This window comes from Taudactylus pleione, unplaced genomic scaffold (assembly GCF_031769625.1).
Source record: "Taudactylus pleione unplaced genomic scaffold, aTauple2 ptg000006l, whole genome shotgun sequence".
NCBI lineage: Eukaryota > Metazoa > Chordata > Amphibia > Anura > Myobatrachidae > Taudactylus > Taudactylus pleione.
Window position 1 is genome coordinate 12,154,849 of NW_028284409.1, and position 27,195 is coordinate 12,182,043.

Consider the following 27,195-nt stretch of genomic DNA (forward strand, 5'->3'; position numbering starts at 1 on the left):
GAGAAAAGTGTGGGGATTAATACAACAATAGTGAAACCACATTTAAAAAAAAAAAACAACAAAAAACATTTAAAAAAAACTGCATTAAAACTCATCACACTAAAATGGTGTTGGGCAAAAATACAAGGCCTATGTCCAAATTCCGACAGGTGTGCTATGTGTATGTTGAAAACGGCAGTAACAGGTTACGGCAATCGCCCAAAACCACTTAATTTTGGAAAATAAACACAAAAAACAAAAACAAAAAAGAATACATACAAACAGTTTGTGACAATAAAAAACTGCAAAAAAAAACATACCGGAAGACCCAACGCCAGCTACAGAAGGCCCTCCATCGTCCTCCTCGGAGGTGGGTCCATTCCCCAAAGATCGGGGCGGTGTAATGACCGACTCCGGGGAGGGGGTCATTCTAAGAGGGGTGGTTGGAGGAGAGGCGGAATTGGGACGGAGGGGAAGGAGTCCAGAAAAATCTGGCTGAGGGTGTAGGAAAGCTGGGGAGGAGTGGGGAATAGGGGAAGGAGTGGAGTTGGAGTGTTGGCTGGGTGTGGGGTAGAGTGGCCGTGATCGTCGTCTGGCGGGACGCTGACGGCATAGTCTTCGCTGGGCCCCTAAAAGATGGGAAACAAATTGGGGTTAGTTCCAACACAAATCCGCGCACAAAAACAATTTCAAATGCACCCCCCAAAAAAAAAAAAAAATGATATGAGGAGAATGAATAAATATGAAAGACAGGGAAAACATGGCCATGCAGATATGAGGAGAATGAATAAATATGAAAGACAGGGAAAACATGGCCATGCAGATATGAGGAGAATGAATAAATATGAAAGACAGGGAAAACATGGCCATGCAGATATGAGGAGAATGAATAAATATGAAAGACAGGGAAAACATGGCCATGCAGTTAGGGCCAAAAAGACAAACATGAAAACCACAATCCATTAAACTTACTTTCAGCGATCTGCATGCGAAAGCATGCCAGCAAGCGGGGCGTCCGCCGTTGCAGGTCCGACCACCTGCGCTCCAGCTGCCCGATATGGCGACGTGAGCCGAAGGAGCGCAGGCGGGCCCGAACCTCCGCATATGCGGATCGCTTCTCGCGGTTGGTGATGGGTGGAGGCTGGCTGGTGATCCACCTATCCATCACCTCCGTAAGCACCAGCAGCTCGCGCCTGGTGAAGGCGGAGGCTCTCATGATGGCAATGGAGTTTTTCCTAAAAATCATTTTTGATAAAGTGCTCCCAAATTTTATGATTGGCTAATGTATTTAGGAAATTAACAGGAGCAATTCTATTGGTTAGTGTATGAGTCATGTGTTCGACAGGGCCAGAAATCTGTGGAGACTTATGATAGGCTTAATGCAGTGACATGCGTAAGCAAATTTACATAAAGAAATGAACTCCAGGAAATATGCGGGTATAAAAACAAATAGGCCAATTATTTAATAGGGGCTAACATGTATTTTGACAATTAAAAGCGAATGTTTAAGCCGTACGTTTTCTGCGGGTAAACACAAACACGGACATAAATAAAGTTTATTGCATTGTGTAAAAAAAAACAAAAAAACAATTAAGCTAATTGATATATTGATTGGCATGTTACGATTGAGGGAGGTAGGCAGAATAAACGAGCAGTTAATCGAAATGTCACAGTCCAACTTCCGGGTAGTACTAGTGCGTGCGTTCCCTTCAAACCACTTCGGGGATGTACGCTCGCTATTTGGCACGCTCGTTAGTTAGAGGAGGGGTCGCCTGAGTTTGCGTCCGGGTGAAAACTGAAAACAATATTGTAAGATGGTCAAAATTAGCTGGAAATGACTGGAAATTATGTTATGTTATGGATAAATGTTATTGAGGTTAATAATACTGCAGGAACAGAAACATAAAAAGAAAAAGAATACCAGGCGCTAGTACTTTAAAATATTATATAGCAGCAACAGCCTAGTAAGTTGTATTTACTCACTAAAAACCTTAAAAAAGGCACATAGATTGCCGGCAATGTAATAATTACCTCTTATAATGGCAGAAAAAAAAACAATTTCAAGACGCCAATTACATAATAATAAAAATACACTTTATATAAATAAAAAAGAATACATGAATATATAAAAAAATACACATAAATACACAAATATATACCACGAGTATAGATTACAGGTTCAACACACTAGCAGGTCTCTGCCGACATGTAATCATATATATAATATCCACACACCCTAAGGAGAATGTCCTACTTGGCAAAGGAGCTCAAATTGCCATTAGAATTCCGGCTCTTGTAGTTAGATGCTCCTATAATGCGAAAGTCTGTAGGTTACACATATGTCCACTTCTAACTGTCCGGGGTTGGGATAAACAAATAGAACTAGCTTCCACCATAAATATTAATGGATGATGAATGCCTTCAGGCACCTGCTGCACAATGCAGCTGTGCCTCAATACGGTGTCCCAGAGGCTTCCTTCCACATGTAAGTATGGTAAACTCACAGCAGTCATATTATGGGCTCTATTTACTACAATCCACACTTGCAATGCAGATTGTAGTGTGATATTACTGACTGAATTCGCATTGCGAATTCAGGCAATATCACAAGGATTCACTACAAATCCTTTGCAGGGACAGAGCTTGCGATAAAGCTCTGTCCCTGCGAATCCCCTCCGCACACTTATCACGGTATTTTCGCAAGAAATACTGTGACAAATGCCGACGCATGCACCAACCAACCATTGCTAAGCCCCGCCCTGATGCTAATCCCTGCCCCCCGCAATTGCAGACACCCCTGCGAACCCCTTTATACCCCTGCGACCGCCCGTCCCTTAATTACACTTACCTGCAGCCATCGGTGCTCCGGTGATGTCCTACGTGGCTCTGGTCAGCTGACATCCCATAATGCACTGGGACTCAGTCAGGTGACAACCGGGCCTCAGTGCAGGCTGGGAGACAAGCTGACCAGAGGTAGGACATCACCTGGAGCCCCGATCACCGGTCCCTGGACTCAGGTAACTTTTTTTTTTTTTAAACTAATGTTTTTTTCTTTCTTTTTTTTAGCAGAAATCAGCGTGTGGTCTGTTTAGACCACACAGCTGGTCACTGGGGCCGGCTCCAGGCTCTGCTCTGCTGGTCAGAGCAGAGCAGGAGTCCAGTAACCGGGGGAGACCCTGGATAACACCACCTCCACGTGGCGTTATTATTACAGGGCTTTCCCCGGGATTTTTTCACATTTTATTTTTAGTAACTTTGGCCAGATCACATTTCCATTACAATTATGGGAAATGCAATCTGATTTCTAAAAATAAGTGATAATTAGGGCTTGGAGTAGAATTTTACGAATTCTACTCCAAGGGCTCTAGTTATTAACATTTTTCACACCCTTTTCACATTATTTTAGTATCACCTAAAGTTACTACGGGCAATTGGAGTAGAATTCATAAAATTCTACTCCAAGCCCTAATTATCACTTATTTTTAGTAAGCAGATCGCATTTCCCATAACCTGGAGGTGGTGTTATCCAGGGTCTCCCCCGGTTACCGGACTCCTGCTCTGCTCTAACATAGTAGAGCCCAGAGCCGGCCCCAGTGATCAGCTGTGTAGTCTAAACAGACCACATGCTGATCATTGCTACAAAATATAAACAAAAATAGTAAAAAAAAAAACTTACATGAGTCCAGGGACCGGTGATTGGGGCTCCTGTGATGTCCTCCCTCCAGTCAGCTGGTCTCCCAGCCTGCACTGGTGCCCGGTCATCACCTGACTGAGTCCCAGTGCAGTATGGGATGTTAGCTGACGGGAGCCACGGAGGACATCACCGGACCACCGATGACTGCAAGTAAGTGTAATTAAGGGAGGGGGGTCACTGGGGGGTGGAGGGGAGGTCCACGATCACGGGGGGCAGGACCTATTGCTGGTGGCAGGGCTTAGCGACAGTCGGTCGGCGCATGCATCGTCACTTGTCACTGTATATTTTGCGAAAATACCGTGATAAGTGTGCAGAGGGGATTCGCAGGGACAGAGCTTTATCGCAAGCTCTGTCCCCACAAGGGATTTGTAGTAAATCCCTGTGATATTGCCTGAATTCTTGCGAATTCAGTCGGTAATATCACACTACAATCTACATTACAAATGCGGATTGTAGTAAATAGAGCCCCAATTGCCCTGTAATAACTTTAGGTGATACTAAAATAATGTGAAAAGGGTGTGAAAACACCCTTTTTCACTTTATTTTAGTAAAAATAATGTTAATAAACAGAGCCCATAGGGCTCTATTTACTACAATCCGCATATTGAATGCAAATTGTAGTGTGATATTATCGACTGAATTCGCATTGCGAATTCAGGCAATATCACAGGGATTTACTACAAATCCCTTGCAGGGACAGAGCTTGCGATAAAGCTCTGTCCCTGCGAATCCCTTCTGCATACTAGTCACGGTATTTTCGCAAAAAATACAGTGGCAAAGTGTCCGCACATGCGCCGACCGACCGTCGACGCTACCCCCGGAGCTACGCCCCACCCCCCACAATCGCGGAGCCCCCGTGACCCCCCCTCTCCCTTAATTACACTTACCTGCATGCTTCAGGCTTCCGGTGATGTTCTTCATGCCTCTGATCAGGTGATCTCCCATACTATGGGACCAATCACCTGATGACCGGGCCGCAGTGCACTATGGGAGAACATCACCAGAGCCCCGACCACCGGTCCCTGGACTCAGGTAAGTAAAAAATGTTTTTGACTATTTTTTTTTCTTATTTTTACAGTAATCAGCTTTCGGTCTGTTTAGACCACACAGCTGATTACTGGGACCGACTCCCAGCTCTGCTCTCCCCGTTAGAGCAGAGTAGGAGTCCAGTAACCGGGGGAGACCCTGGATAACGCCACCTCCAGGTGGCGTTATTATCACAGGGCTTTCCCCGATATTTTTTTACAATTTATTTTTAGTAATTCTGGTCGGATCACATTTCCCATTACAATTATGGGAAATGCAATCTGCTTACTAAAAATAAGTGATACTTAGGGGTTGGAGTAGAATTTTACGCATTCTACTCCAATTGCCCTGTAATAACTATAGGTGATACTAAAATAATGTGAAAAGGGTGTGATAACACTAGGGGTGTGCATCGGCCACTTTTCGTGTTTTGTGTTTTGGTTTTGGATCTGGATCTTTCTTCGTGTTTTGGATCTGGATTGGTTTTGCCAAAACCACCCTTCCGTGTTTTGGGTTCTGGGTTTTGTGTTTTGGATCTGTATTTTTTTTTTTAAAAAAAAGCATAAAAAAAGCTAAAATCACAGAATTTGTGTGTTTTTCTGCTCCTATGCTATTATTAACCTCAATAACCTTAATTTTCACTCATTTCCAGTCTATTCTGAACACCTCACACCTCACAATAGTGTTTTTATATCCAAAAGGTTGCACCGAGGTAGCTGGATGACTATGCTAAGAGATACGAGTGGGCGGCACAAACACGTGGTCCATCTAGGAGTGACACTGCAGTGGCAGACAGGATGGCAGTTTGAAAAACTAGGCCCCAAACAGTACATAATTCAAAGAAAAAAAAAGAGGTGCAAGATGGAATTGTCCTTGGGCCCTCCCACCCACCCTTATGTTGTATAAACAGGACATGCACACTTTAACAAACTAAACATTTCAGCGCCAGGGTCTGCCACACGACTGTGGCTGAAATTATTGGTTCGTTTGGGCCCCCACAAAACAAGCTGGCAATTAATCTGTCCCTGCACAAACTGGCTCTACGGAGGCAAGATGTCGTCCTCATCCACCGATTCCTCACCCTCTTCAGTGTTGTGTACATCCTCATCCTCACAGAGTATTAATTCGTCCCCGCTGGAATCCACAACCACAGGTCCCTCTGTACGTTCTGGAGGCTGGTCTCCCTGGAAGAGTTGATAATTCATTTTATGAACATCATCTCCACATTTTGTGGAAGCAACCTCCTACGCCTTTCGCTGACAAGGTTCCCGGCTGCACTAAACACTCTTTCGGAGTACACACTGGAGGGGGGGCAACTCAGGTAAAATAGAGCCAGTTTGTACAGGGACCTCCAAATTGCTTCTTTATCCTGCCAGTACAGGTACGGACTGTCTGACATGCCTACTTGGATGCTGTCGCCGATGTAATCCTTTAACAGACAGACGCACGCTTGTCGCTGCTGCTTTGAGGATGCAAGTGCGGCTACAGCCCACACAATTCACAAAGACAGAAAAAAAATATTTTTTTTATTGTTTGTGGAGCGCACTTTGAGGGTTACACCACCCTTTAACAGACAGACGCACGCTTGTCGCTGCTGCTTTGAGGACAGTATCATATGCAGTGACAGTAGACTTGTCAGAAATTGTTGGCACGTCCTTCAGTCCGGACCAGATGTCCAAACCGGCCCTTGACTTTTGACACAGGCGCACACTTGGCGCTGCTACTGTGTTGATGCACATGCGGCTACATCGCACACAAGTCACAAACAAATAAAAAAAATAGTTTTTTATTTTTTGGAGCACTTTGAGGATTACACCACCCTTTAACAGACAGACGCACGCTTGTCGCTGCTGCTTTGAGGATGCAAGTGCGGCTACAGCCCACACAATTCACAAAGACAGAAAAAAAAAGAAGAATATTTTTATTGTTTGTGGAGCACACTTTGAGGGTGTCGCCACCCTTTAACAGACAGACGCACGCTTGTCGCTGCTGCTTTAAGGATGCAGGTGCGGCTACAGCCCACACATTTCACAAAGACAGGAAAAAAAGAAGAATATTTTTATTGTTTGTGGAGCGCACTTTGAGGGTTACACCATCCTTTAACAGACAGACGCACGCTTGTCGCTGCTGCTTTGAGGATGCAGGTGGAATCTAGACGGGATTTGGAACCGGGGACACACTACCTCCATCAATTGTCTAAATCCCACTGCACTAATGGCGGATACCGGACGCACATCTAACACCAACATAGCAGTCAAGGCCTCAGTTATACGTTTTGCTTCAGGATGACTGCTGTCGTACTTCATCCTCATCGCTAGGGACTGTTGGAGGGTCAATTGTTTAGTAAAAGCAGTGGTGTTCCTACTTCCTCTCTGGGATGATGAACAACTCCCAGCAGCAGCAATAGCACTAGGAGGAAGTGGTTCTTGATCTTTCCCTATTTTATTTTTATCGGAGAAAGTTTGGTCCTCCATTTATGTTATATTGATATATACGTGCGGCTAAGGTGCACACAAACACAGAAAATATTTTTTATTTTTGCTGGAGAGTAGTGCACTTTGTGGGTTACACCACCCTTTAAGAAATGAGCCAGCTGGCTCTTTACTTATGGGACACAGGCGCACGCTTGGCGCTGCTCCTTTGTTGATGCACGTGCAGCCACAGTGCACACAATTCACAAACACAGAAAATATTTTTTTATTTGGTTTGGAGTGTACTTTGGGGGTTACAGCACCCTTTAACGGTCAAGCCAGCCGGCCCTTTACTTATGACACAGGCGCACGCTTGGCACTACTTTGTTGATGCACGTGCGGCTACTGCGCACACAATTCACAAACACAGAAAATATTTTTTTATTTGGTTTGGAGTGTACTTTGGGGGTTACAGCACCCTTTAACGGTCAAGCCAGCCGGCCCTTTACTTATGACACAGGCGCACGCTTGGCACTACTTTGTTGATGCACGTGCGGCTACTGCGCACACAATTCACAAACACAGAAAAAATATTTTTTTTTTAGCACTTGGGGGGAGCACCCCTGATGGACAGAGCACCCCCTGGACAACACTACAGCACCCCTTTAGGACTGTGACACTGCACAGGACTTTGGAGTGGACACAGCCCCTATGGACAACTGACTGCACAACACAGTCCAGCCAGCCCCTATGGACTTTGAAGTAGTGGACACAGCCCCTATTAACAACAGCAGCGCAGCACAACACAGCCAGCCCCTATGGACTTTGAAGTAGTGGACACAGCCCCTATGGACAACAGCAGCACAGCGCAGCACAGCACAGCACAACACTACTCTGCACTACACTACACTACACAGCCCAGCCAGCCCTAACTCCCACCCTCCCTCTTCACTGTCTACAGCCGAGTGAGAAAATGGCGCCGACGCGGGTACCTTATATAGGATCCAAAACCTGCAAGACCCGGAAGGCGGGATGATGACGTTTTGCCTCGATTTCAGATCCGAGTCAGGCGGGAAAAGTCGAGCCTGACTCTGATCGGCCTCGGATCGGGGGGGCTCGGGGGGGTTCGGATTTCAGAAATCCGAACCCGCTCACCCCTAGAAAACACCCCTTTTCACTTTATTTTAGTAAAAATAATGTTAATAAATAGAGCCCATAGTGAGCTGTAGCCTTCACCTCTAGTGAATTTGTACAAATATCCTGGCGTACCAATGGCGTGGTGTAGCTAGATATCACACTCGGAAATCCCAGCTTTTGCATTTTAGGTGCATCTAACTACAAGAGCCGGTAATTTGAGCTCCTTTGCTAAGTAGGACATTCTCCTTAGGGTGTGTGGCTATTATATTAATACCCAGTGTCCATGATTACATGTCGGCAGAGACCTGCTAGTGTGTTAAAACTGTGATCTATACTAGTGATATATATTTGTGTATTTATGTGCATTTTTTATGTATTCATGTATTCTTTTTATTTATATAAATTGTCTTTTTATTATGTACTTGGTGCCTTGAAATTGTTTTTTGTCTGCCATTGCAAGAGGTAATTACTACATTGTCAGTAATCTACAGTATGACCACAACCCCTATTTGCCATCTTTATGAACAAAAACATGCCCACATTACATGATATTAGCCATTTTTATAAATATTTAAAGAAATCCAGATCCAAAACCAAAACACTAGAGGGTGGTTTTGGCAAAACAAACTCAGATGTTCACGCACATCTCTACTGTTAGCACTGGGCTAGGTTTACGGAGAAGGCTATTTATTAAATGTGAATACTAATTTTGGGGCCATTTAGGGGAGGAAAATAAGTTTATTTATTAAAAGTGAATGCTATTAATTTAATGTCAGGGCAGCTTGGTGTATAATAGAACTATTTATTAAATATGAATACTATTAATTTAATGTCAGGGCAGCTTGGTGTATAATAAAACTATTTATTAAATATGAATACTATTAATTTAATGTATGGACTGCTTTGTGGGAAATAAGAATTTATTGAATTAGAATACTATTTATTTTTTACGAGGAGTCAGATTGCAGGGGGTATTGATTTAACAGCAAGTATAGTTGGGGGGGGAATACAGTGTTTTCATATTGTTATGCTTTCCATATCTAATGTACTTACCTCTTTTCCCAAACAGAGATTCACCAACCCAGAATCCATACAACCAGCAACTTAATACACAAACGGCAACAGGTAGCAAAAGCTGCAAAAACAGGTAGGAGAGAGCAAATAAGTCTGCCAGCTGTCCCGATTCTGGTTGAGCAGTTACAAATTTAAGTAATGTGTGACTGCCCCACATATACATATCTATTTATCTATCAATATTATAAGAGCATTATGTCTGTCTGTTTCGAATGGGCGCAAAAACTACTGAACCGATTTTCATGAAAACTGCATCATTTGGTAGTGGCAATTCCTAGAAATAACCTGCACTTTGTTTCATCTCGATCCGTCAAGTTTAAGCTGAGCAATAACAAAAACAAAATTTATTGACATCATCAATGCAAGAGATAGGTATGACACCATGTGCGCAGCCAGTAAGGGGTGGGGGGAGAGGTGCTTTGGGCCTATGTTTACCAGGGAGACATTACCTGTCATACTCCTGAGAATTGATATAAAAATTATTAGAATAAAACAAAGAAGGTATTTTTAACTTAGAAACATCTTCTTTGTATATTGCAATCATTTTTATAGTTAACACTCACCAGCTTTGTGGAGCTCTCTGAAACTGCAAGGAGATGAGAGATGAGGCAGCAACAGCTCAGCCTCACTTCTGTATAGTCAGACACTACCTGCAGAGCTGGGGGTGTGACCACACCACTGGCAGTAAGCTGCACAAAATGAGAGCTACTAGAGGCATAACTCTGGGTATGGGGGGCGTGCCTTGAGCACAGATGGACACCTTTGAAGTGTCATGTGACCAGGAAGTCCACTGCATTGTTTACATATCAGAGCTTAGTCAATAGTAGCAAGAGCAGGAGAAGGCACAGTGATGCAGGTAGATGAATTAATAGACACTGAAGCTTAGTGTAGTGAGGGCAGAGTTACAGTAAGTAGGGGGTGAGACAGGCTCCCAGCACTTAGACCCATCTCCATGTGTGCCTCTCCAGCCATTGAACTCACCGCACATCACTGATGTTTACTTGAATAAGACAGGCTACATAGCCGTCTGTGCACAGGGCACACGGTGACATTGGTGTGAGACTGAGTGGTGAGCGAAGCCGTGGACAAAACTGCTAGTATAGTATATATGTATTAACTCTCGTGTGCAGTGGGAGAAAGGCACTTTTTGAGTTTTACCTACTGCTATAGATTTGCCTAGAAAATATATTTTTGCAGGGTGGATTAAAGGGAATGAATGTCCCAAACCATACCTCCCAACATGACCCTTTCCTGTACTTCCCTCTTAATTTATGATTGCCATCACATGTGTTGAAACACCTTTCTTATCAATTAACTAGTTCAACAGAAGGTGATGGCGATCAACTCCCAAAGAGAGAAGTCTAGAAACAGAGCATTTTCTCCCTCCTGGAATGGGTCATGTTGGAAGGTATGGCCAAACCAGTATCTTGCCTAGCGACCCATGAGGTTTTAACAGGCCTTGAACTGATGCAGTTATTGTTCTTTACTTCTTCCCCTCTGATGGCTACCTACATCTCCTCAAGCAGCTGGACACAACCATTTAGGTTTGCACACCGCCCTTCAGTGGCCTCTACTATCACATTCCCACAGGTCCCTTCATGCCCCAGCCCAACACTGTCATTAACTATTAACAAAATACAGAAATGTAATAGTATTTAGTGTTTGCAAAAGGCAGATCTTACTGTAGATCTATAATTATTTAGGATGATTTAAAATGTAACCTAATTTTGGTCTTTACATGTAGGGTATATTTAATTCTTAGGATCACATGGTGATAATGCTGGTTTTGTTGATGTGGATGTCCACCCGTGATTCTGTTTCGCATAATAGAGGGGTACATTTTTTCTTGAACTGTGAAACATTGGTCTTCACAGTATTTCTTGTTTCCAGCAACAGCCATTGTCACTTTCCGATTTAATACAGTCATTGCACTCTGATGGAAGGCAGTAATGTCTTTATATCTCTCTAATTTATCTTATTTTTTAGCAAAACACAACCACCACCTTGTGGGTCATAAACCTTTGTCTCCATTTCTAATCCCTATATTTTTTAGCTCCCCCCCCCCTCCCTCCCTCTCTCTCCTCCTGTAGTCGGTGTGTTGAATTAGAATAACTTTCTGTGGGAGTCAACAAAATATTACTTTTCTTTGACACCTTATACAGTAGTTTGAGAAAGGTCATAGAAAGGGCACTAATCTATTATTGTTGAGAAACTGGATTTTGAGAGAAACTCTTTGTTTCCATGAATTGCAAATAAAAACATTTAGCAAGAGGAGCACATGGAGGCGGAGCTACTCAGCCTCCACATCGATTGAGCAGTGCATATATCACTTTGCTCAGTAGGGCCTGGAACTGCTTATTGAAAAATAAGTGCTGAAAACTTACAGTAACCTCCCTCCCCCCCAATCTGCCACTGGCTCTATAAAAGTCATCATCAATGTGTTATTATAGGACCAATCATTCATTTTAGTGGTGCATGATACACATCTCTTTTTGATTCAACAAACTATTCCAGGAAGGGAAATAAAGCTTTTTTTGCTTGGTAATTACTATCCCTAGATCACTCCCATGAGCAATATTGATCAGTTGTTTTTGGAACACAAAAGGGATTATTAATTTATGCCCCTTTGAGAATTATGGAATCCTCATTCACTGTAAATTCTTGTTTACTAATTACTATTTATCATCCTTTTGTGAGTAAGGACTGTGCTTACTCCAGTCGTTGGAACCAATACTTTTTTAAATGCAAATAAGACTTTAGACCATAGCTAATAGCCTGCGAGTTGCGGCAAGTTACGAGATTTTGGTAATTTAACCATGAGACGTAGGGGCAGATTCAATTGCAGCCGCAAGGTTTTATATAGATTCTATACAGTTGCCTGGCAGAAATTCAACCACGGTAATTTCAATATAAATTAATGCAGCTTATTTCTCGCAGCCCCAGAGCAGGTGTAAAGTCAGGGAAAATCCCTGTTTCAAGTTAAACATGTTGGGACTTGCTTCAGAACCCCTTGGACACGTCCCCTAATGACTAATTAGGCAATTGGAAGTTTCCAATTAGATTAATTAGTCCAATAATACATGTCATTATTGGGTGTTTAAATTGGTCTGCAATTACCTAAAAAAAAAATCAAGTTTTTAATTTTTTAATGAACCACTACTTTTATTAAAGAATTTATTTAAATGTAAATATTTGTTTTTTTATATTTAAAATGGCCTGAAATTACCCCAAATCATTTCAAGTACTATTTTTGAGCTTCTTCATCTTATTCATTTGCAATTAAACAACAAGTTTGTTTTTTACCATTTGTTTTTACTTTTTAAAAGAAATTGCCAAAATCATCCATTTAAAAGCATTTTTACAGCTCAAAATATTATTATTTGGGACATTAATAAATATCATTACTGTTTCCCAATATTTATTTTACTTTTTTTGGGGGGGGAAGCAGGCTGATTTACACATTTTTATTTTAATTTCCCGCTGGGTTTTGTGGTAAAAATTACCACAACCATTATTTTTTCTATTGGATAGCGTGGGTACTGAGAGTGCGCATACCTGCGATAATGAAAATATGATCACAACAGCTGTGGAAATTTTTACAGCAAAAAGTGCACTTCTAATTGGATATGCCCTTTGAAGTGGCAACTTTTTTAAAGACAAAACCAGATGTTAACATGCAGTGACTCTCCTACCACAGAAAGGTAATGAAGGGCAAGTTGTGAAAATGGCTGCAGGAATTAAGGCAGAAACATGTACAGATACGTCCAGTTACATATATGCTGATCATGCTACAAACGTGTGCACGCATAGTGCCATGCGGTTACCTGCGGCTGCATACACTACTGTACGCTATGGTGCGCACTGCGATGCACCATGCAATCCTATAGGGTTGCAGGTGCGAACTCAGAATGCATAACTATTCGCAGGTGTGCGACTTGCACCATGCGTGGCATGATTTGCTGCGCAAGCAGCAAAGATGTCACTAGGCATATCGGTAGAGTTAAATATATGAACTGTCAATAATACTTTCATTTATTACATAAAGAGGGACCAGTTTGCTGCCCTTATACCTTAATAATCAATAATGTACATACAGTGTAACCCATTATTTTTAACACTTTTCTGGTTACTCACTAATCAGACTTTAAGTTTAAACTCAAGAGTTCACATTCTGTTACACAGCATAATAAGGTGTATTTTTTCCCCTACTGTAACAATATTAATGTAGATATAAAGCAGGCACATTGTTTTTTCTTTATGAAAGAAATATTTCTGTAATGGTGTAATCTTTTTCTTATTATATTATAATCAAAATAATAATAATAATTTTTTTTTTACACAATGACATTTTTATTTTGTTTCTTCTATGCACAGATGTCATGGTGGTAAATATTGGAAAGAAAAATTAGAATGCACAAATATCACTGAGACTCTGTGTGACTTAACCAAAGAAACAAGTAATTCTGCAGAAACCTATTATGGTAGGGTCACTGCAATTAGCCAAGTCTGTTCAAAACTATCAAAACCAACGCAACTAATTAGCACACTCAGACACAGTAAGTATACATTTTTTATTTAACTTATATAAACTCCTAAGCAGGGGCATATATATATATAATGGGTCCATGGGGGCCCTCACCGCACACCCTGCACCCATATTTTCTAATGCTCACCTCTCCAAAGTCCCGCGTCGGCTGTCGCAGCCCTGCATAAAATGCCTGGAAACAGGGCGCTGCAGACAGTTTTCTGCCATTTTGCGCATACACAGTGGGGAAATTGCCAGTAAAATTGCAGCCGCGCCATTTTCCAGTGACCTGTGCATGTGCAGTAGACTCTGGGCACAGACTAGTGCCCAGAGTTTACTGCAGTGGTGCACATCGGCCCCCTCCTTTTTAAATAAACCCCTGCTCCTAAGAGAATGTCGAAATTCTGGTATACGAGTTTGTGTATGCCCTATTGTGGCAATATGGGGATCTTTGAAATGAAATTTATGGTTTACTTTGTGGCCAATTTCCATGTAGATCCATAAATGATCTCTAGGTACACATATACAATTATTAGTACATGTATGTATTCATTTATTATACGTTTCTGGTACAGATTTCATGCTTTGAGATATCCAAAGTTCTCTATGCCTTATAATCTTCATCAAACCTGGCACCTTATAATCTTCATCAAACCTGGCACCCTTTGCTTCCTAGACTTTTCTGTGCAGCAATTCCAAAACTGGGTCAGCGCATAACTTTCTTATGAATTAAACCAACGGGTGAAGCTCTATAAACCATTCTATACATCAAAGGGCAAGCCAGAGGAAAGTTGGTGTGCATATTTGACTTGCTACTGCTTTTCTAGAATGGTCTTTATAGAAAGAGCTACTGTAGATCTCAAGCAAAATTGTTCATGACCCTTATTGGCCTTGGGGGGGATTACCTCTCTGAAAACTATTGGAAGATATTTTTGAGAATGTGCCATTATTTACAACAATTTAAATGAAATGAATCCATGCAACAACAAGTTATTATTTTTCATCATTGATTTGTATTAACATTTTGCACAGGAAATGGGGTACAGAAGGGGAGGAGGGGGTGAAACAGAATAGCCCAAGTGCAGGGGGGGACCAAAAGTAATAGTAACAAACAATTAAATAAAGACACCACATTTTATAAGAAACCTTAGAGCAAGACATACTGTATGGTTTCCAAGTGTCTTTTCTTTTTAAGTCGAATGCACAGTTCAATGAGAATCCAGTGCCAGTTAGACAAAACATAATATCCAAAACATGTTACATGTGATTATTCTGCATAAGAAATACAATTTAGGTCTCAACAGAATTGTTTCAATGTCTCTTGCAGCAAAATGTGTTCCAAGAAATGTAACTTTTACGTCTGAGAATATGAAAAATAAGCTTACCTGGTCGCCACCAAAAATATCTAAGGGTGTACGCTATACTGTGGAGTACTTCATGTAAGTTATAACATCCTCATCCAGTTATCTGTATGTGTCGCACTCTGTTTGCAATGTAAGTGACTGAAACATTATTCATAAAGTGCTTCAAAATATGGTATTTTTATGTGTACAATACAAAGGTGGGGGAAGGGTTACTGTTATGGCACTAAAACATGACGGGCAAATACAGAAAATTAAATGAACTTGTACATCCCTTAGGCTCAATGAGAGCCCTTTGTGATTTGTCCATGGTGTTACTATCTTGTCTCTCGTCATGATGATAAACAGAAAAACATAAGAAAATGTCTATCAGTGATCCATAAAATAGCTTTGTGTATCCAGAAATTCTGATTATAGCCGACACCACATCTAAGAGCATACCCCACTCACAAGATATAAACCATGTGTTTTCATGTAAATGTATCTTTAAAATGCAGTCCACTGTCAAACGTGAAGTAGTGGCTGGAAATCTATGTACAGTGTACCCGGTACTCACAAGACAAATGCAGGAACCAATTACATAAAGGTATCTTGAGTGCACAAATATTTGATTGGTGTACCGAACTCACTATTTAAGGAGTGTTGATCAATCCACTGGATATAATGGTGCAGTTCAGACCGGAATAAAACTAAGTTTCAAGACTTTCAGATAAAAATGTCCAAAAATTAATCATAAAAGTTCACAAACTACCATGCAATTGTACAAGAAGTCCATTAAGTATAAAAAAAATAGTATGGAATACAATAATATGTATATCCTAGCAAAAATAGCTAAAAATTACAGAAGCGGGTGGTCTTTAAAAAAAACATACCTCAAGGTAAAAATAGTTTGTATGAATCACACTTCCTTACAGTCGACGGTTTCAGCTCATTAGAGAACCTTTGTCAAGACATAAGGACAGTGTGAGAGTGCAAGATATTTATACCACCTCCCTCCTATCAGGAGTTGGAAGGAAATTACATCATAATAGTAGCTTTCGAATAACTCTCTGTGGCTAAAGAAATACAGTCACCTGCTACACCAGCCCTATTTAACTTCACTTTGCATACCCAAATGCTTCAAGATGACAGGATAAACTTCTCCGCTCTAGACAGGCAGCGCCGCGACTGGAAGTGACACATGCTTATCATTTGCCGGAAGCCGAAGATCCAACTTGATGTACTGCGAGATTGGCATCGCCGCGACCGGAAGTGACGCATGCGTGTCATTTGCCGGAAGCAGAAGATCCAACGCAAAGTACTGCAAGGTCTTCAATTCACCGCACAGCTCTGACAGGGGGTGACATATGTGTCTCACTCACCGGACATTGGGTAGTGTTCAGGGTTACCTTGGTAACCCATTCTAAATAGATGCTATATTTAGTATAATAAAGTACAAATTGGATGTATAAATCATAATAACCAATATACTTATTACAGATGGATAACATTACATCCGTACAAAAATGTATAAAGACAATCTTATAAAGTTGAAGCAAAATACAAACACATAAAAGACCATAAAATAACATCTCCAGTCAGCAAATACAATACATCGATGAATAGAGGTGGAGAAGATGGCAATTTTCAATATTCCTTAACTCGACCATCTTAACGAATGCAATAGATAGAAGTCCTTGAAATTCCAAAATCCTCGTAAGGAATTTATTACATATCGTCCAAAATTAGTCCATATGTCTAAAATGACAGAACAATAATAAGAACACAATATACAGTAATACAGAAATAGAACCACATTCTTATAGAAACCATTTGAGTTGTCTCACTGTATTTGGGAAGAAATTTTGACAGGTAGTTCATCATTTCCAAGAAGCACTGAACACTTGAGTTTGTCCTCAGTTGATGGCATTTGCTGAATGGCCACCATTTTTTTAAGGGTCTGGTTCGCCCCCTTATCAGTGAGGAGGTGACCAACATATGAGACTTCTGACACCCGAAAACTTAATTTGTCTGGGTTGAGCTTTAAGTTAATGGCACAGATCCTTTCTTGCACCTGACGGAGGCACTCATTGTGTTCTTGCATGTTGTGACCCCAGATGAGGATGTCATCGACAATGATTTCACACATGTACCCTGGAAACAGCTGTTTCATGCATCATTGGAAGACTTCAGTGCCGGTGGTCAGGTCATAAGACATACATAAAGAAACATATCATCCAGCAGGTGTCATTCATGTGGTGAGCTTGGACAACTCTTTGTCTAGCGGTATCTGCCAAGATCCTCATTTAGCATCCAGGGTGCGGAATATTATTGCCTCAGGCATGTCAGTAATAACTTGTTCAAACGTTCTAAATTGGTGTTGAGGCCCCAATATTGCTTTGTTGAGGTGTATAGGGTCTATGCATATTCTGACCCATCTTTTTTACTGCAGCTACCATGGCTGAGACCCACTGTGTCGCTTTCTCTATCGGGTTAATTACACCGAGCCTTACCATGTGGTCTAATTCAGCAAGCACTTTGTCCTTCATAGCAACTGGGATGCGTTGGGGTACACAGATTGTGGGGACAATCGACTCATCCTGTCACATGTGGTAAATGACAGGGAGTTTACCAATGGTTATCATAGTCAAACATATCTTTGAATTGCTTGAGTTTTGGAGTTTCTTGTACCATATGGACTTCAACTCCCAAGTGTACCAAGCCAATTTCAACGCTATCGGGCAATCCAAGTAGTGGGCTGATCAATGATGTGAAACAGTAATGGTGCACAACTGTAGTGTAGCCTTGCCCAGATGTTTTTCCCTCCAGACGCCACAAGGTTTACAGCAGCTGTCTGGTCACTTAGTGACTGTGGGTTTGTTCTGTGCAGGAGAGTCTTTGTTTGCGTTGTGTTTGATACAGAGGCTAGTAAAGGTTTTTCCTTTTCAGCGACCAGATACAGTATAATATAATAAATGTTCACAATATATCACATTGGCAGGTTCTAGTACTGACTCAATGCCCGATTCAGAGCTGTACACTATTCTGATGTAGACGCATTTGGCCGATTATCGACCATATAAGTTGCACTGCGCATGCATCAAGGTACATTACAGTACTCACTCGCAGCAACTTTTCATTATCAAGTGATTGATAGGGGTCATTTGGGTGAGGTAATGGGGAATGGCGCCAAAAAACACAGACATGTCCCAGCCGTTTTCAGGGCATGTTGTAGCCTGCATCTGTGATGCTGGTTGCCATTGTGTATTTGGATCCATTTATTACAGTTAATGCATTTATTAAAGGTTGGGCATTTATGTTGTTCAGGTGGATGGTGCCCACCACAGTTTTGGCTTTGCCTGTATTGGGGTGTTGCACACTGTATACTACTGTATATACTTCTGCCTCCCTCCTTAATTCCTCTCAGACTGTTCATTAATCATGCAGATGTGAATGACAGTTTCTAAAGTCAAATTCTTTTCTCTTACTATCTATGTGCTAATGGTGACATACCTCAAACAATTGTGTCTCTGATTAGTATGATGGTGATGGCACCAAAATCAATTTTTTTTTAGCTAGTAGCTTTATTGTACCTATAGACACATGATTGTACATTTTCATTACACTTTTTGTTTATGATATTAAATGTGTGTCTGTCCATTATTACATTATTACAGGTAAACCTATCTCCTCAAACTTTGTAAGCGGCACTTCGGGGACCTCCGCATCCTCCCCTTCCTCATAAATAATAATTGTGTCTGCTTTACCTACTGCCTCTGCACCAGCCAGATATAGTAAAGTATATGCTTGTACCTTTTTTAAACTTATGAGATAGTCAAATGATGCAGTGTACTTCCCATTCCTTTCTCAAATTAAGCCAGTTGTCAGTGATCTTTTCATCAAAGATTAGGATGTAATGGTTAGCATTACTACCTCACAGCACTGAGGATGTGGGTTTGATTCCCACTACGGCTCTAACTGTGAAGTTTTTATATTCTCCATGTGTTTGCGTGGGTTTCCCCCGGATGTTCCGGTTTCCTCCTACACTCCAAAAATATACTGGTAGGTTACTTGGCCCCCAACAAAACTCACCCCTAGTGTGTAAGTGTGTGTGAGCATGTGGTAGGGAATATAGATTGTAAGCTCCACTGGGGCAGGGACTGATGTGAATGGCCAAATATTCTCTGTAAAGCGCTTCGGAATATGTGTGCACTATATAAATTCCATTAACAAATAATAAATAATAATTAGGGGATCATTGTGGCGGAGACCTTGAACCATGTCTGCTATCTACTGACACCATGTAGATGTGGTGTAGAAAGACCCGAGTGACAACGCTCAGGAGTGAAACAAAATGTGTTTACTCAGCATGACAAACATAACCGGACTGAGCTCCGAGAACAGGAGCCTCTCAGCATGCATAGTCCACAAAACCTCACGTTCTGCCAGTTCACCTCCAAGATCTCTGATTTGGCATGTGTTTCACAAGGTTCTCAACCTGGTAATATTTCTCAAAAGATTAAGTTTTGAATTTTCATAGCTGTTACATAATTTGCATGTGACAAACTGTGCTTTAGAGTTAACAGATGTATACATATGCATTTAAAATATTCCATGGTATCTGCCTAAGGCATATAGTCTATAAATGTTGATGCCTGCACTGATCAGTGGTACAATTTCTTCTTCTTGCTGTTTAAAGTTAGCCCCACAACTTCTAGAAAATTATCAAATTTCCAAAGTCGTACATACCAACATCTGAAGTCTATGAAGCGGATTGGGGCCAGGACCGCAGCACACAGGGGTTGTCGCGTCTACACCCTGATGGGCGTTTTATCCCATGTAGCCATCTTCCTCTACGGTGTGCAGCAGTGCAACACCTCCCAACACCCTGCAAATTGGGAAACAGTCCTCCGAAGTTGGGACTGTCCCAAACAAACTCAGTGAAATGTTGTTAATATTGTGTGCGTTATAAATAATACACCTTAGATATTTTTGTGTCTGTGTTGGTGGCTCTCCCTAGAGTTCATATACAATTAATTGCAAACAAGAAAAGGAAAGAATAACTATTTTTTGGGGGGGACCTCTTATAAATATGATTTAATTCAAGTATTTTTAAAAAATTTATCTAAAAAGTTGGTAATGTGCAAATTTAAGGACATGCAAAGAAACATATAATAACAAAACCCCAAGCAAGTGAAAGAATTAAGCAAATGTTATTGCCAGAAACAGGGTTCTGGAAAAATATGTTATTGTCATATCAATCAGTAATAATTTCAATAGCAAGTATTGTGATAAATCACAAACAAAAAAGGTCATACATAATATTCTAACCAATGATCGTTGATCAAAACATCTATACATTTTATGTATGCAGGGCTGTTGAATTACCCACAGGGCCTGGGGCTTAGCCAAGCCCACCTCCAGGTAAAAAACAATGTAAAATACAATGTGCTGCAAAGCCAAGATGCAATCTCCCGCCCCCCTCAGTAGCTTGCCCGGACACCCGCTGGATCTCTTCAGCAGGCCCAGGTAATTAGTACCTACTCCTCTCTCGGCATCCCTCTATGTATGTTTGGGAGACTAATATTCACACAAATTCTAACTGCTCTGTCTGTGAAGGGAAAACAAATGAGTAGGAAATTAAGTATAAAACATACATTTATATATTTCTAATTCTTGTAGTGCAATGTTGGAGAATCCTGGGGTGTCCAACGGTGAGTTAACTCTCAATTTAGAAATCTATAAATGTACGTTCTATTATCATGTAGCATAAGAAAATACATAAATGTATGAACCCAAGTGGGTGCAGGGCCGTAGCTAGGGTAGTGCAGCCGATGCCATCGCACAGGGCACCACAGGTCAGGGGGCGCTGTTTAGGCCTGTAAAATGTCTGTTTATTATCATTCTCACTTGTAGCTTCCTCTTATTTCATCCCCAGCATCTCCTGGCCTCCTCTATCTCTTCCCTGGCCCTTCCCCATGAGGCCATTCCCCTTTTTTTGGGTGAATTATGTCCCTTTGATAAATGAGGGGGCGCCAATGCTCTTTCTAGCACAGGGCACCAAAAAGTCTAGTTACGGCTCTGAGTGGGTGCTATTGTCATGTAGCATTAAGACCACCAAAACAGGGACACATTGGCGTGGCTGGTGACTTACAATATGTTTGCACATATACTGTATGTAACTGAGATCTCTGCAATGCTATTATTATGTATCCTTTGCAGTGTGCTGGGGAATTCTATGTCCTTTTCAGAGACTGATTGCAGGCAAAACTGCACATTAGTTTTTTATAATCTTATTTTCTCCTTCTTTGTTATGAGATAATAAAAAATGACATAATGCTGCTCACACAATGTCTCCTTTATACACATTTGACCTTTTTATTGTATTTTTTATATGCACAGATATGGTGAAGAATGTTGGCAGGAAAAATTAGAATGCACAAATATAACTGAGACCTTGTGTGACTTAACCAACGAAACAAGTAATTCTAGCAAACAATATATTGGCAGAGTCACTGCAACTAGCCAAGTCTGTTCACAGTCAATACGAGCATCCAGATTTTATCCAGATGAGGAAAGTGAGTATTCATTCATTCATTTATACTTTCAAATATGTACAGTACGTACGTGTATTTATGTGTGTGCATATATATGCGTGTGTATGTGTACCCAGTAAGGTAATGCAGCTACAACCTTGTGATAGTTCAGAACCAGCATGAACCAAACACATTTTTAAAAGATAAACAGACACAAGAAATCGCCCATAGTATATTACTGTAAATGAACCACAATAAATACAATTATAATAATTCCAAATAGACCAGTACATTTTAATAAATCTAAAAAGGCTCATCTCAAAATCAACTATCTCTTTAGGCACATTTGATAGAAGATCTGGTATTGCTGTAGATAAATTAAAAAAGAGAATTCCATTGCATAAACCCATAAATAATTTATTTTTAACACAATTGCTCACAGGAAAATGGAGTATAACAGGCTTATCTTAAACATAGGTTTCCACAGGGTCCCGGACACAGCTCATAGCTTCGCCGTTCCTAGAAAAGTAAACTATGGCCATCCTACAGGTTTCATCCAAAAGACTGTCATATGTGTGTCCTCCCATCTCTAACATCAGATATTTATACTACCAAATGTGAAAACACACCTGCATCTTATACTAAAATTATAATTAACCCTGGTTAATATGGTCCACAATAGGAATTTGTCATAGTATGAATATTAAAATATATACAATATGAAAACAAATACATACATACATACAAGTAACATTAAAAACATATTAACATATAGAATTTATACTAACATACTGTGTGCTCAGAAAAGTCTGAGCACACACCCTGAAATCGAAAAGAAGCTTGTCTATCATACATTCTGCTACTTGTGTATGAATGAGTATGATAATAACAAAATATATTATTTCCGTACCGATGCAACCCGGAAAAGCGATAGAAATGTGTCAAAAGCTCCAGTTAGTCAAAAATGGCCAAAAAGAACTGTGAGTTAAGTGTGGGAACACGTGCTCAAATCATTGTTTTGAGGGAAGAAGGTTATTTTTTGCGGCAAATCCACAATGGTTGAAGGTATCTGTTGCGGCCGTGCTATTGAACAAAAGTCAAAAACTTTATTGTGACTACTAGCAAGCGTAACAGACGTTTGACCGCTCCGGAAATAGGAAGGGAGTTGCGGAAAAGTCGTTCCCAGCCTATGTCCGATAGGACGGTGGCCAGGCACTTGCAGGAATATGGCCTTAGTGGTAGGGTTGCGGTAAGAAAACCACTTCTACGTGCTACAAACGTAGCAAAAAGGTACGCATGGGCTAAGAAGCATAAGGATTGGACTGAGGAACAGTGGAAGAGTGTGCTTTGGACCGACAAATCAAAATCTGTACTTTTTGTCTCGCGTCGCCGGGCTTTTGTGCGTCGTTGTCCAGGTGAGCGCTTCCTCCAGACTGTTTAGCGCCAACAGTTAAGCATGGAGGAGGCAATGTGATGGTTTGCGGGCAACCAATTTGGTGACTTAGATAGAATCGCTGGTATAATGAATCAAAAGGTGTACCACAACATATTAGTGCATCATGTGATTCCCTCCGGAAGGTGACTTGTGGGTCAGAACTTCATTTTCCAACAAGATAACGATCCAAAACATACGTCCAAGTTGTGTACTAATTATTTGCAGAAAAACAAGACGCTCAAGTCGTAACAAAAATGGTATGGCCACCTCAATCACCAGATGTTTGGGAAGAACTAGACAGGGAAGTCTGAAAGCAGATGCCTACCAACACTGAGGGCCTCAGGGAGGCTCTTCAAAGCTGCTGGAGTCGAATGGATCTCCAAAAGCTGGAAAAATTAGTAAATAGGATGCCAAGGATATGCAAAGCACTTATCAAAGCTAAGGGTCGTCACTTCAATGAAAGCAGACTACCTAAAACTACCAAAATAAACTTGCCTAAAAGTCAAAACAAGTATTTTTTTTGTTTCCTTATTGTTCAAACAGTTGTTTATTTTGTAAACAAATCCATTAAAACAGGTTTTATTTCGTTACTGTGCAGTTAAATTGAAAATTCCTTAAAATATACTGGTGTTCTCAGACTTTTGACAAGTACTGTATGCATTTCTATTTAATAACAACAACAAACTGACAATCAGTTATATATTTAGTAGAATGGACTGATGCATACCACTGGCCAAAAGGAGTACATTTTAATTTAGTATTAGATAGATCTTGATTACTAGTCCTATATTACTATGTTGATATTCCATGTGTTTGATATATTTATTAAAAATGTATGTTCTTTGGCATAATACACTTTGGGCTCATCAAATATGGTTGATATGGGATGCGGTTAGGATACCAACAAGCGGGTTGGCATTGGAATCCCAAACACTGAGACAATACCGGTGCTGAAATAATTGACATGACTCAGGATGCCGACGTTGGGATCCCGGCAGATGTCATCCTGATCATAAGGACACTGGGGATAGGTAAGTGCCAGCCGCGGGGATGACGACTTAGGTTTAGGCGCCCCGGGGGGAGTTAGCGTTAGGCTAGGAGAGGGGGGAGGTTAGGGTTAGGCTCCGGGCAGGGGGGATTACGTTCAGGCACCACCGTGGCGGGAGGGTTAGGGTTAGGCACCAAGGGGAGAGGGTTAGGTTTAGGCACTTACAGGGAGGGTTAGGGTGTGAGGTAGGGAGGTTTAGTATAAGGGTGCAGGAAAGGAGGGTTAGGGGGTAAATAGGACAGGGGAACATTACTTACCATTCCCCTGTCAGGATTTTAACTATCGGGATGCCGCTATCAGTGTACTGACAGCCGGCACCCCGTCCACCGGTATTTGATACCGATTCCGGCTGATACACCTTCACTAAACTTGTTATAAATACAGCAAAACTCCTTACAGAACATAGCAATCTAAAATAAAAATGCATCTTAAGCCAGTAGTACACAAAATCACAATTAAAAATTAATTTTTATATGATAAATATATATATATATTCCAAACTAAGAATAATAGCACTCCAAGCAATTGTGTTCGATAAACTATATAGGCTTGTTGTCAAATAACAGAGCAAACTTATCTCTCTCGACCACAATGCTGCTAGGAATTTGGGATCTGGGCACTGCTTGTCCAGCATAAGCGTTGGTTAAGTGTAGATATTTAACTGCCCCCTCTGTCTACACCACTGCCTGAAATATTTCACTGTGTGAAATACATGGTACTATTTTTGTACTCCATATCAATGTATGTCCATTACATCCATTAACTGTACGATGGTGTGTAAATGAATTGGAACCTTTTAGTTGTAAATGTAGGGCTAGATAGAAAGCATTCATCAATAAAACTGTTTATAATATTGCTGTGATTGTTGATGTCAGTAAATCTAGTGTTTTCGGATTGCAAAAAACTGGATTTGTATCACTGAAACTAAAGTGGAGATGAGTGCAGAAATGTAAAACACATGAAATGTAAAATCTATTGATTAGAAAAAAATGTATTTATGCATATGTAACCAGCAAAGACTTGCCAATAAGACTGACTAGCTGGAGGTGTACTAACTGATTCTTCTGCAGTGTGACACAGATTTCTTGCAGGGAACCGCAAGGCTGGTGAACAATTGACACTAAAACATAACAGTGATATACAGTATCTTCCCCTTTATTTATTTTAGCATTAAGACCATTGTGTGAACGTATTTTGTATAGAGATTTGATGTCTGCCAACGTCAGGAGTGACATCTATTTGGTCTAGTGATATTTTCTAATCAACTTTTTTTAAACTATGTTTTCTTATTTTTTCTGATATACAATAGATACAAGGTCTCATAGTGGAAAACTGATTTGCCTCTGTTTGCGGAAGTGCGGCTATTTTGCTGCCAAAGCGCATAGGTGTATAGAGTAAGTTAGCAAACTAAGAAGAGGAGCAGACCTTTACACCAGTCAAAGGGAAAAGTTATGAAGAGTACTGAGAATGCTGCCATGGAGCACTGGTGCATCTAGTCAGTGGCAAATGCAGGATCTTCAAAGGGAGGTTTCCAAATACTAGGTTACACAACCAATGACAACAAAATCTAAACACATACAGGCAGCACTCCTCTGCTACTCAATAATCCAAGTTTGCTAATCCATTTACTACATCTTTCATCAATGCCTTAACGAAAGAAAAAAATAAATGGATGAATTGAATACGGGGGTGCCCTCTCGTAGTTCAATGATAGGGAAAATACCATGTGGAGCTTTTCAGCCCATCCAAGAAAAAAAAGGCAGCATTGAGTCCTCCATTGGAAACAGACACGCACACTGGCACAGACACACGCACACACACACACACTGCCAAAGACTACACAGACACACACACACACTGACAGACACATACTGACACTGATACACACACTGAGAAAGACTACACAGACACACACACTGACAGACACATACACTGGCATTAGGGGTGTGCACCGGACACTTTTCGTGTTTTGTGTTTTGGTTTTGGATCTGGATCTTTCTTCGTGTTTTGGATCTGGATTGGTTTTGCCAAAACCACCCTTCCGTGTTTTGGGTTCTGGGTTTTGTGTTTTGGATCTGGATTTTTTCTTAAAAAATAAAAAAAAAACGCTAAAATCACATAAATGGGCCTTTTTTTGTTCCTACGCTATTAATAACCCCAATAACATTAATTTCCACTCATTTCCACTCTATTCTGAACACCTCACACCTCACAATATTGTTTTTAGGCCAAAAGGTTGTACCGAGGAAGCTGGATGACTATGCTAAGCGACACAAGGGGGCGGCACAAACACGTGGCCCATCTAGGAGTGGCACTGCAGTGGCAGACAGGAAGCCAATCAGCGTTATGGTGCCCATTTGCATGTAGCACGAACCCGGGAGATCCGTGCTACATGCATCTGTGTGATTGGCACAGAGCAATGACAGGTCCGTGAGACCCGTCTGTGCTGCTGTGGTAAAAAAAAAAAAAAAAAACCTGTGTAAAAAAAGAAAAAAATGGCGTGCACCCCCCCAAAAAAGAGCAACCAGCCCCGGGCATTAGTAACCCAGTGCTGGGTGTGCTTAAATACAGGGGACAAACGACGTAGGGGTCCCCTGTACTTAAGCACAACCAGCACCGGGCTAGTCAGAACCAGCGCTGGTTGCCAAAATACGGGGGACAAACGACGTAGGGGTCCCCTGTATTCTGCGCAACCAGCTCTGGGCTCTGATCCGGTCCTGGTTCTGGAAATATAGGGGACAAAAAATGAGTAGGGTTCCCCTGTATGTTCCAGAACCAGCACTGGACTTTTTCTAGCGGGGGGCTGATGCCACAGCCAGGGGAGCCCTTTCACCGGGCCCCCCAGCCGCAGCATCAACCCTGACCGCTAGTCAGCCCAGGCCGGGGATCCCTGGAGAGCTGGGGACCCCCCCAATAAAGGGGTCACCCTCTCCAGGGCACCCCAGGCCCAGGCTGATAGCCCGGGGCTATCCCCGCCACCCCTGGTGGCG

The 27,195-nt window shown here is 41.3% G+C and overlaps 1 protein-coding gene across 1 annotated transcript in view; it reads left to right on the forward strand.

Moving 5' to 3' along the window:
* LOC148543079 (interleukin-20 receptor subunit alpha-like) overlaps nucleotides 1–27,195 on the forward strand; it is an 81,228-nt gene that overhangs the window by 31,719 nt on the left and 22,314 nt on the right. Inside the window, exons 3-6 of the mRNA XM_088452912.1 lie at nucleotides 9,317–9,394; nucleotides 13,696–13,877; nucleotides 15,174–15,285; nucleotides 21,589–21,764. Of these exons, the coding sequence (XP_088309038.1) occupies nucleotides 9,317–9,394; nucleotides 13,696–13,877; nucleotides 15,174–15,285; nucleotides 21,589–21,764 (548 nt within the window). The remainder of the gene's footprint in view (nucleotides 1–9,316; nucleotides 9,395–13,695; nucleotides 13,878–15,173; nucleotides 15,286–21,588; nucleotides 21,765–27,195) is intronic.